The following is a 12,960-nucleotide window of genomic DNA, read 5'->3' on the forward strand; positions in this document are numbered from 1 at the left end:
TTAACATAATTAACTATCAATTAAAGAAATATTTTAATTTAAAAACAAATTAAAATACATACAAATTATTTTACTTCCCACAATTTAACCCTATAATCCTCACAACCCACAGCCAAAATTAAACAGTCAAGAAATGAATTATACAACTAAAATTTATTTTCAATTAAAAAAACTAATAGTATTTAACAACTAATTATAACGTAAGTCTTTACTCCCCACCCTTTACCCCTATAAGACCAAAACCCACACAAAAACGATTACCCTAATTAAGGAGAAATGTATTAATAAATAATAATGTATTACTAATTATTAATTAATTAATTAAACTTACATTACTTCCCAGCCTTTACCCCTATAAACCCCACAACCCACACCTAAAATTCATTACACAATGTCCATATTTGATCAATTAATGAAGTATTATTAATTAACACCTAATTATTAATTAAACATAAATTACTTTCCACCTGTTACCCATATAAATCCCACAACCCACACCTAAAATTAATTACACAAGTTCCGTAATTAATTTTCAATTAATAATATCAATTACCAACGAATTTTTAATTAATTACAAATAAATTACTTCCCACCCTTTACGCAATTTCCATACTTAATTCCTAATTAATTAGTATTAACTATCTAATTATTCAATAATTGAAAATAAAATACTTTCCACCCTTTACCCCTATAAACCTCACACCCACACCGAAAAATAATTACACAATTACAATAATGAATAAATAATTAATTAATATTAATTAACAACCAATTAATAATTAACTAATAATAAATTACCTCCCACAATTAACACTAAAAAATCCAAATTTAATGAATATTAATAAATAAAAAAATACTCATCAATTTATTATAATTACATTTCTTCCCACCCTATTCCCCTATAAACCCACAGAACAAAAATATTCTACATTTAATTAAAATAAAATTGATAACTACTCAAAATTTAACAGATATTTGAAAAAACATAAACAATACTTATACAAAATTAAATACATCATAAACATTTAAAATATATATTAAAAGACATAACAAATTAAAAAATCAATATTTTAAACAATTATATTTTTGCAAACGATATTAATGACTTCTATATATTCTTTAATGATATTTGTTACCTTAACATCGTTATTGTCAACTACGATATTCGTGCTGTCAATATTTCTGTGTCACGATAATTAAACTCGATATTTGTGTAGGTCAACATTTCTAACTCAATTTTTTGTCCTAATACCATATTTGAAACGCAGATGTTCTCAAAAAATGGACCTGTAATCAGAGGGACTCCATGTATTACCATTTAATATCGCCTTTGCAGAAGCTCAGCCCAGTTTCTCTCTGATATTAGGATTTTGCTGATTGTTTATGTAAATTAATGCATGAGATCGAGACATTGCTGTCACATCAAAGCATTAGCACTTTACCCCTGGACTGGTTCACCATTCCTAGTATTCAACGCCTCAAAGAGGCTTTTAACCCTTCATAGATTGCTTGTCTATGCCTAATTGTATATTGAAAAGATTTTAAATAATCTAACAATAGAAATTACTTACTTATACCAGTATGCATAATTTTTTGCTTGGGGTTAGAAGTGCCACCTGTGGCATTCACTCATACCAAGCTTTTTGGAGATGAAAGAAAAGGGCATAGGTTGTGCAAGTCGACTTACTGCTTTATGGTTGGTTGAGCAAGATAGGCATGCAAGCATCACTCTATGCAGAAACCAGTCAAGGCAGGCATTTGCTGTAATAGTCTGCATGTATTACAGTAGTACATTAAATACTGAGGGCTGATCTTAATAAGTATCTGAGCCATTACCAAGATATATTGCAAAGAGCCCATTACTGCACATATGTGTAAATCCACACTAATCAAGTAGGTTCATAGCCCCATAGACAAAAAACTAAAAAAGTTGCAGTAAGCATTTTTCATTTTGTTTTAAGATGTGAAAACCCATGTCATACTTCGATATCAGCGATCTCAAATCAGGTAATTTTCCAACAATATAAACACAAAGCATGTGCTTTATGCAGTAAATAAAACGGTAAAGCTTGATAAAATCTGCTTGTAAATGTTAATAGACATGTTTTTTTCACAATGTAGGAAACAAATAAGCAGCGAAAAATGTAACCGTATTTTGTAAACAATGGTTCACCACAAATTGTAATACGCACACATACAGTTCATATCAAATCATTGACAGCAGTCAACAAAAAACAAGTCGCATTTCAACACCTTAAACACGAAGAGCCTTTTTTGTAATATTCCATCCCTTTGTCCGAGAGTTATTTGTGTCTGGGTGTGACTGTCAAGTAACACATGTCTTGTGTGGCACCAGGTTTGTTTTTTTGGCCAACATTCTGAACCTAAATGTTTGCTTTCATAGATTACAAAATCAGAACACTCATGATATGGGGGTCACTCGTTAGGTATGTAGATGTGCCTGTTTCAGAAATGTGTGTGCCTGTTTACGTATCACAGTACGTTGTTTGTGCATATGGGTGTCTGTGTGTGCCTATGTTCATGGGTGCCTGTGCTGTCTGTGTCAATAAGCGCCTTGCCTTGCTGCTGGGCCGTACCTGCATAGAAGCCTGAAACTGTCTTGCTCTGTACATATGTGGGTATTCTTCTGCATGGATTCACTGTTCATAGCCAAATCTTATAGGCTTGGTTAATGCTTATCAAGCAAAAGGCTTCTGATTGGTACAAAACTAAAGCAGCACTGATTTTCTGGGCTTCAAACTATGATAATTGACTGGAAACTGTCTCTGATGATCCAATTTAGCACATTGGCTTTTTTTGCTGCAGACATAAATAATTTTTTTGTGCAGTTATTTTCTGGTACTCAGCAAGTTTGGTAAACACCCTAAGAATACAAATACAAAATCTGATGCTGATACATCAGATATGATTAGATAACAAACATTATTAATTCAAATATTCCTACCTATTTTACGGAGTTCTATGGAAGTTTCAAACTGCTGTCCGGCAACGATAAGTAAAACTGCAATGTTGATCCCTGAATATAGGCTTGGTTGAAGTTCAAAACCTTTGCGGTACCTGCGGATGCAAATATCAATCCGTTAGCATCCATTATATATACATTCTTTTTAATAAAACACATTTATAAACACAAAATTGAGCATTTAACTGAGATAAGTTCGATGGATTTCATAAAATCATTTGGTAACTTATTGCGACCGCTCTGCGAAGCCATGCATTGGTGGTCCATGTGCGAAGTAATCTATCCTCCTAACCCAGTGGAATGCCCCGGCTACTATCAAGTAACCGGCATTACTCTTAGCCCAACATTTGCTCATCACGGTTCTAACTTGTGATATGGGCTCTGTCTCTGAGACTGGAAACGCTATGAAAAATCCTGAGATTCTATGCCGCATCCACCATTAACTATGTTTCATAGTCCAACAACCAGATGTTCATGCTAATACTGCCAGACCTCCCTAAGTCTGTCCGCAGCATCTATAGCCCAAGAATGAGAAGGTGCAAGACATGTAAGATGCATGGAGCAGTGGGGCCGGACTGGCTGTCCAGGGAATCAGCCATTTTCCCTGGAAGCTGGAAGGGCGGGGCCTGTTTTGCAGTGGTGGGGGCTGATTTTGTTACTAAGGGTCGGTTTTGCAGCAACGCTGCAATATCGGCCCCCAGTACCAAGGCAGCAAGCATTTCCAGCCTCCGGGGTGAGGCAGTGCTTCCCCAGGGATTGGTCCAAGAAAACTGCAAGGGCTGCTTTGGGTACCCAGTCGGATCATGTGGAGCAGTATTGAAAGTAGGAACTCTGAATGAATTCCCTGCACTATCAACTCGCGGACTCTCGGAGGATAAAGCATAATTTGTAAAAGGGAGTAGACTTAAAAAAGAGTGAGGGGGCAATGAAGTCCACTGTGGTCACGAATGGAAGGACCATATGAAGAATGAGGCCAGGACAATCTGTTCATTCATCTGCTGCTGGTGCCCATGTGGTTCCACCTACGGCTTAGAGGACTAGAAAAATGAGGAGTCTATACACCTCCACTGTGCTACCAGTGGACATTGGAAAGTCAATGGAATTCAGAAAAAAAGATCCTTGGTGTTTATTTCCATGTTTTCAGTTTAGGAGAAACGAGAAAATTGCAACTGAATTCAATGGCATAGGGCAGGTTGACTAAGAAAGTGCTCAACAGTCTGCAAAAAATACCCTTCATTCCAGAAAGACTGCCTGAAATTGCTACTGATCACCTCTGCAAATACTACCATGCAAAGACAGGAGTGCGGGAATAGGGAAATGAGGACTAACAGCTTGTCTGGACATAAACATTTGCCAGTACTTATCGCCTGCGCCTGAAAGCCTGCCAGGAACATTGTTGACAAAAATGAGACAGTTAAGATTCATTGAGAGAAACTAAAAGAAAACTCACTGATAGTAAAAGAGGAACAGTATCTCAAATCCTAGACCTGTAACACACGAACTCCCAATTCATTCTGTGACGTTGCACTTAGAGAAAGGGCCCACAAACATTTGAGAACAGTGACAGGCAGAGTAGCTCATAAACCAAACCCTTTCACAGATAGTCCTTGGCCACTAAGGGCACATAGTCAGCCTATAAAAACCTATAAAAGGCACGCCTTGGTGGGAGCCTTTTTGTCCCTGAGGCTCTGATCAGGATATCATACCCACTATGTAACACAAAGGAGACTGGAATCCTGGGAACATGCGGGAACCCAATTATTATAGCAAGCCCCCCAAGCAAAAAAGGATGGACTATTTAATGGAGTCCAGACTCGGTGAATAACCTGCAATGGCTGTGCTTCATCCAGGAAGGCCTGAAACATATCACTTCTCCCTCTGACAAAACTACCCATGCTCATTCTTTCATTGTAGGGCTCTGTTGAGGAGCAGGCAGGGGTTTATTCTCCTTGTCCGGCTGGTGCTGAAATGCCCAACAGGCCCCTTAGGGGGGCTGCTTGCCGGAGACCTTTTCATTAAAAAAAATCAGTCCAACTTTCTAGACCAAAACTGTGTAGAGTAGATTGGCCAAAAAGGTGAAAAAAATGTAAATAAACTAAAAGAACCCTCTAATTCCATAAAATCTAATTTGGGTCAACATGTTTTTTGCTGTTTGAAGTCCCTAAGCGGACCAGTCATGTAATGCTAATACAATTGGCGGGCTACATCTAAATCATAAAATGTTGGAGAAGTGCCCCAATATGGAACCACATTTAGTGTACAAACAAATCAAATCAAGACACCAACTACCCCTACATTGGAGGGGTTTGATATGTTGCTGTAATGGGGTCTGAGACTTATCATAAGTATGGTCCCATAGGAGGCCTTTATGTCTCTGCGGATCCATATGTGTGCCTGTGTGCATTTTGTGTGCACATGGGTAAGGGCTTTTGCTCCTTAGCATTTATGTTGTATTCAGACCTGTCTTGTAACTCAAGTATCACACTAGTTGACTGGGAGCCCTTCTGGAACTGCGCAACAGGTGATTTAATTTATGATACTTTAGGAGGTAGCTTGAAGGACTGATTATATTCCTTTCTTCCCCTTCAAGTGAATGTGTGAGGGGTCCACCCACTCCTTCTCTGGGTTCTTTGCTATGCAAGTTCAATATAAAGTGTCCAATCACAGCCACAGATACTCAGCTTGCCGCCACCTACTCTGGAAGGTGGAAGAGCATGAGCCTTAGTTTGACTGCATGCATCTTATCTTGTATGATGGCACCCCCTCAGGCATCTGCCATACCTACAATATCAGAATAAAGAATCTTACTTGTCTGCCCTTTCTTACTACACACTAGGCTGCAACAAACTGAAATTGCAATAATGAAAGCACTTGTAGGCATGGAACAAAGGCATGATATGGTGGCCTTTCTCAACATGTACAGAAGAGAGGTAATGCTTCATGGAACCTCGTCCTGAGATCTCACTGCAGAATCTGTCCCTCAATAGCAGTACTTCTGCTGCCTCATATTCTGTCAGGATTAAAAGACGGGGAATGAATATCCAAGCAGGTCCGAGAAAGGAAACAATGAAAAGTCCATTAAAATCCTGACATACCTCATTGACCCATTGATTCATCCCTGAACCAATCAGAGTGGGGTTTCAAGGCGGAAGAATGGATGCAAGTCAAAGCTTAGCAGTGGCATCCAATTAAAGAAAATAGGAGAATGGGACCGTCAATAGCTTTTATGACACCCCATTGAGGAAGGGTATTGCACTGTCACCATTGAAAATGGCGTTTCCCAGGCACAGAGAAGGAGCCTACTCCATAAGTAAGTACTGTGATGAGGAAGGGAGACCCAGAGATAATGCTAGCCAGCAAAAAAAACATTATCTCATTGAGCCGGTCCCTCTCTGGGCACTCCTTAAATAATTACTGACTACCAGAGGCAGGACACATCAAACTGTTAGACTTTTCATCTTTATTTTTTGTATTTAAAGAATTTATAAAGCTCTAGAAACTAAAAAAGTAGATCCAGAGCAATAAACAAGATACCAATGGTAAGGATGCACACCCCAGAAGTCTTCTGTTGATATGAGAAGGAGCAGCAGAGCAAACTGACCTATTAGAGGACTGCTGTCCATTTATGTAAGTGGGCTGTGGATGGCTTTCATGGCCCACCTCCACCTCCCTATCTTTTTTAGAATGTAATTTTAAATGGGTGGTCCCCCCAATGCACTTGCTTATTTTTTTGTTATACAGAACGTTTTTTTTTCACAATGGAGGTAGAGGGTGGAAAGTCTGTGGTGACATGCCACTGGTGAGATAACAACACAACTTTTAAAATATGTCTCTGTCCAGATGCAGCCAGTTGTAGCTGACCCTCTTGTAAACCATATTAAAGACAGTTACTGTGAAAGCCCTAAAATTAACATGCGCCATCTTGTCATTATATATCCTGCAAGACAAATGGAGGAGAATGTAGTGGCTAAGGTGAGTCTGAGACTAGAAACAATATGCATTTGTTAGGAGGGAGTTGGCTATCCAACATCCAAATCCAGGAGGAACAAGGCCTCTCTGACTGTGCATGAAGTTCAACACTGTACAGAGCTCCTAGTCAGTTGCCCTGTAATCCTTTAATTATCCTGCTTTCTGTACAGAGACTTCTGTGAAATATTGTGCGCTACCTGAAATATATGGCAGAGGATGTGGAAAGCCACGCTCTTAAAAACATAAACCATGCAATCTAATAGGTCTAACAGATCTACCGAAACACAGGTATGCTGTTTGTGAGAAAGTGGGTTGTTGGTTGAATGGGGGGGGGGCGAGGGGGGGGGGGTGACACCCGTTCCAACAACAACACAATCATTGTTTTTTTGTTTGAATATTTTTTATTGCATTTTTTGTCAATTTCCAGCATTACACATATGGATAATCAACAATGCCGTAGTACAGGATGTTCGTTACATGTCGCATCAATTTTACATACACATGAATGAACCCGATTGTCAGGATCGAAATAAAGCAAAGCATTTAGAACAGTATGTCATAATCATCGGCTACAGTTATGTCAGGAAGAGAATATAGAGCAACAGTGGCAGTTCACAGAATAAAACAACTGTTTCCTCATATCACACCAGTGAGTTGTTCAGTTTGGGGCACGTGCTGTGCTACGGCAATAGATCAAGTATATCAGCAATGCAATATATATTCAGATCTTTAATTCAAAACAAGAAACTGTGTAGAACAACCTGAAAATTCAGGAACAAGAGACTGGGTGATGACAAACGATGAATGTGTGTGTACGTGTGGTGCCCATGGGGCAGGTAGGGGGCAGGTATGTGTGGTGCTATGTCAGTAGTGGGGGCCGATCAGTGCGGCTAGCAATATATGTAATGGGTGGTGGGGAGGAGGGTGGCGAGGGGGGGGCCGAGGGGGGGAAAACTCGGCTGGCACAATGCGCAACATGGTATGAGTGTCTAAATAATGCCTCTCTGCAGGCACACCTGGTGGTAAGTAGTCAAGGCACTATCCCAGTCCTGCGCTATGGGATACATGCGTAGCCCCGCCGTCTAATCTCAATGTAATGCTACACTTTCCGCCCTTGCCCAGTTGTCAAACGAGTTACGCCAGTGTATTGCCTGGTGGGGTGCACCATTCTTCCAGCGCTTGGTGATGAGGCGTTTCGCAGTTATCAGCCCCAGGTCCCAGAACCTCGCCTGGATCTTCGTCTGTTTTTTCCTCTGAAATAAGCCCGATAGGCAAACTTCCCATGTGTGCGGCAAGTTACCCCCTGTCGCTTTTGCCAAAGTGACTGACACTGTGGTCCAGTAAGTATGTACGGAAGGGCATGTCCAGAGTACGTGCAGGAGCTGTGCGTCTACAAGTCCGCATCTGGGGCACGCCGATGAGTCAAGCCCAAAGTAGCGATTGAGTTTATCGGAGATAAATACGCACGATGCACAATATAATACTGTATGATCTTGAAACGAGCTTTGCGCGGAACATTCGTCGCCCCAGCTAGCACCTGCGCCCATTCTCTGTCTGTCCAGTCCTGGCCTCTATCTACTGTCCATTTGTCTCGCAGCCGCTGTGAAGAGAATTGTGTGTGTAAGTGTAATGCCTGGGCGAGCCAGTGTACTATGTGGGAGCCGTTTCCCATCACGTGTAGGTACTGAATCAGCAGATGTGCTAGTGGCTCCTCTGTTAGGGTTCCCCAGGCCTGTGTCAATGCATGGAGGAGCGTCGCGTGTGTCAATATTTGTCCAGCAGGCAGTCCTGTGTTGGCCGCCAGGGCCGCAAAAGAAAGTAGAGTGCCCTCTGCAAACAGGTCACCTAGACTATCTAAGTCAACGGCCGTCCAACTGCCTAGTGCAGTCTCTGTAAGTGCGCCTCCCTCCCAGGGCGTCCCCAACAGTGGTAGATAGGGGGCATATGGTTTGGTAGAGTTTGTAAGCTTTAGACTCCTCACATAGCACTTTCTCGCTACCGCAAGGTGCAATTGATCAGGGCAGCGGACCTTAGCTAAAGGGTGAAACAGTGCCTGTATCTGCGCTACCGTCATGACTGTGTCATCCGAGGCAGTATCACCCAAGTTCTTCCCGCTCAACCAATAAGTAACCCACTGCAACTGCGCAGCCAGGTAATAGAGCTCCTGATTAGGAACAGACAGTCCCCCATTTTCCGTTGCAGCATAAAGCGTCTTCAACGCAACTCTGGGCCGCCCCGCGTTCCAGATCAATCGTCTGGTCAGGGTTTCCAACTCCCGGAAAATTCGGGCCGGGACATACACCGGAAGATTTGCATAAAAGTACAGCAACCTAGGCAGTGCGACCATCTTTGTAAGCGTAATACGACTTGGGACATTCAACGGAAGGGAGTTCCAAAAGGACACCTGAGCCGTAAGTGACGAAATTGCTCTCATGAGGTTACCCTCCAATAGGTCAGCGGGCTCGCGATAAATATGGATCCCCAAATAGCGAAATACGTTGGATACCAGAGGAGCCGCTCGCCCATTACCACAATATCGCACTCCGGCCTGTCTGCGGCGAAAGAATATACACCTGACTTCGCCCAATTAACGCGGAGTCCCGTCACGTCACCGAAACTGCTAAATGTGGCAGTGAGTGCGCATGGGAAGCAGGTCTGATCTCTAATGTAACTGCACAATCATTGTTGGGGTGAACCACAAAAGTCCCTAAATTGACTTGGGCTTAACCCTTTGTAGCTTGGCACAAAAGCAGTCATACTTAACTTAAATGCAATGTGTAAAGTATTTATGCAAAGCACAAAGAGTAATGAAGTGAAAACACAACACAAGAAAAATCCCACATTAATTTAGGAAAAAGAGAGTAAAATGTAATAAATTATTTGCAAACTAAATGACACAAATCCAATCAGTAGCACCCGAGTTATGAATTTATTATGTTTTAATGTAAAAACCAGTACCTAAAGATCGAATAGCTAACCATGGACACCTAGTCGCATGAGACCAAGTCAATGTAAAAAAATATGTCAGAGCGCGGATTAGACACAAAAATTGGATTGGGCTTACCTACGGTGGTGGAAGAAATTTTGAAGAAAATGTTCTGAGAAGGTAAAGTTCATTGAGTTAAGCCTGAGGGGTGTCGGAGGAGGGGGCATCATCATCGGGGAGCTACTGGATGAAGTCGCCATGAAGATTTCTACATTTGGATGTAGTCTCTTTTTTGGAAGTCGAAAATCTTCAGCAGGACAAAGTTAAAGGCTGCAGCTGGCGAGAGTTCCAGGAGGCCAGATACTTCTTCGCAGAGGGACTGCTGAACAGAATTTGCTGATGCAGAGCAGAACGTAGCAGGAGCTACTGCGAAGACAGGCCAACTGGCAATGCACCATGGGCATATAGACAACCAGATTGGTCCCTAGGTTCTGATAGCAGTTTTTAGCATGAAAATCCTTTAAGTACCATGTTTTGGATTTTGGCTATCTGGGCACATTTAGTACCACAACCAAGGGTCCAAGACTGAAGGGACACCACTTGGGGGATCAGGACTCACTCAGGCTGGGTCCAAGTGTGGGTTCAAGATGATAGGAGACTTTTATGTCACTTAGGCTCAGGTCAGGAGGCCAGCAAACTAACCCCTGGAGTCTCACTGGTAGTCTTGAGTTCAAACGATGAAGCAGGACTCAAGCAGCAGGACAGGACTGTGGGGTTTCAAGGCAGGCTCCAGACAGCATAGCAGTCTTTCCAGGTGCAGCAAAGCAGTTTTGTGGAGTACGCAGCAGGCCATAGCAACAGGCAGTCCTCTAAGAGACCTTTTGCAGGTCCAAAGAATTAACTGAATAGTAGGTCTGAGGGTCCCTTGTTTATACCTGGTAACTTCTTTGGCATAGGAGAAGTTTCTAAAGGATTTCCTTTGAAGTCCTTGGAATTTTCTGATTTCTCTGCCATGGTTCCAAGCTGGCTGCATGAACAATGCCCGGGTGAAAGCAGAGCACAGCCTAATCATTTGTAAGTGGGTCTGTGCTCAGCTCTTTTTTCTCATTCTGCCAGCAGAGGACCCATTTAGGCACAACTAACACCTCTATTAAGTGACTCTCTAGGAGGAATTCACAAAGTCCAACTGCCAACTACACCCTGTCATGTGACCTAGGACTCGCTGCACGCACCAAATGTTCAAAGGCACAAAAATGCCAACTTTCTAAAGGTTGCATTTTCCAAATTGTAATTTTAAATCTGACTTTACCATTAATGAGGATTTTTAACTACAGGTTCATAGACTCCAAACATGAAGAGCTTACTTGATTCCAATCAACGTTAGCACTTATTAAATGTAATAAGGCAACCCAATGCTATCCTATTAGACAGGTAGGCCTCACAGTAGTGAGAAAACAACATAGGTGTTTTTCCCTACTAGGGCACGTAAAACTTAAAAATACATGCCCAACCTTTTAATTACGATGCACTTAGTCCTATGGGCTGCATTAGTCCCACCTTAGTAGTGATTTATGTGCACTAAAAGGGGAGTTTAAGGGTTGGCAAGGGGGTTATATTGCTATTTCAAATTGGCAATTTAAAACTGTATTCGGGCTGCAATGGCAGACCTGGAACATGTTTTTAGGGGCTACTAAAGTGGCTGGTACAATAATTGCTGTAGGCCCACTACTAGCATTTAATTTACAGGCCCTGGATGTATGGTAAACCACTCTTCAAGGGACTTATAAGTAGGTTAACTATGCAAATCAGGTGTAAGACTATGTTGCCATGCTTAGAGGAGTGAGCACAAGCATGTTAGCACTGGTTAGCAATGTTAGTGCACTGAGTTCTAAGGCCAACAAAAACAAACTCAGCAAAAATAAGAGGTGTGAAGGCAAAAGGTTTGGGGGTGACCTTGCAGAGAGCCCCAAGTCCAACAGTGAGTTTCTTGGAATGTTGGCTCTCAAGTGTAAAGGGCACACAGAACCCCTGCATATCCACTGTCACCATAGTCTGTTCTGATGGACTTTTGATTTTACAAAAAGAAAGAAAAACTAGCCACTTTGTAATCAGTAAAGCGAAGACTTTTATCAGAGTAAACTGTGACTGCAAAAAGATTGCTCAAAAGTCCTGGTAGTGAAAGGAAGACTGTGAGAGATAGGGGAATGCTATAAGCTCTTGTTTCCAATTAGATTTGTGGCCAGATGTAAAACGATCTTCTTTACTGAGCTCGAGCTCAAAGAAGCCTAAGAGTAGATAGAGCAACACTGGAAGGGTTGACTGGTCCACACCAATACATAATATCAAAAGATGCCACCACGAGGGGTCCAGACACAAACATAAGCACATTTGGAAGCTGATTTAGCAGCACTAAGTGCAACTCAAACTAAACTATCTGCCAAGGAGTCCACTAGAATCAAAACAATCTCTGTCTCAGATCAACTGGTCCACAGTTAAATGAAATGCATATTTCTACACCTAGAAGCATTTTAGGAAAGTTGGTCAATGTGTGTTGGAATGTATAATAGCAGCCGGGGTTGCTTAAACTTGGTAGCCGCTCTCACGGCTCTTGCCTAGGCATTTAGTAGGCTTGGAGAGTACTGGAAGCTGGTTTTCTTTGATAGTGGATCAAGAGATGTTGCTTTATAGCTCTGGGTGCAGGGCAGAGAGATTAGTTGTGGTTGTTCTATGGGGAGGTCTGAGCTTCATATATAGCAAACTACTGGGTGGAATTTGTCAGGAGTAGGAGATGATATCCAAAAAGGAAAGTTAAGGAATGGCTAACATAGTGAATATGTCTTTATGACATAGAATGTTAGAGACCTGAATGGCCATGCCAAAACATCTAAGATATATTCATATGCAAGAAAAATAGAGACTCAAATTGCCTTTCTACAAGAAACACATCACTGGATCAAAATGTACCAAGATAAAACAGAGATTGACGAGCCAGACATTTAGCACAACATACGTGGGAAAGACTCAGTGTAAAGTTGGTAATGTATAAAACCCTCATTGACGAAGATGGACAGTATATAGTAGT

General features: G+C 41.6%; 1 protein-coding gene across 4 annotated transcripts in view; it reads right to left on the reverse strand.

Annotated features, from left to right (window-relative positions):
- Positions 1-12,960, reverse strand: part of MAP3K15 (mitogen-activated protein kinase kinase kinase 15) — a 1,281,486-nt gene that overhangs the window by 604,703 nt on the left and 663,823 nt on the right. For all 4 annotated transcript variants that reach the window (XM_086934586.1, XM_086934588.1, XM_086934587.1 and 1 more), the window contains exon 8: positions 2,966-3,078. In XM_086934586.1, coding sequence (XP_086790712.1) covers positions 2,966-3,078 — 113 coding nt within the window. The remainder of the gene's footprint in view (positions 1-2,965; positions 3,079-12,960) is intronic.

The sequence above is a fragment of the Lissotriton vulgaris genome, chromosome 8 (genome assembly GCF_964263255.1).
Source record: "Lissotriton vulgaris chromosome 8, aLisVul1.2, whole genome shotgun sequence".
Lineage (NCBI taxonomy): Eukaryota > Metazoa > Chordata > Amphibia > Caudata > Salamandridae > Lissotriton > Lissotriton vulgaris.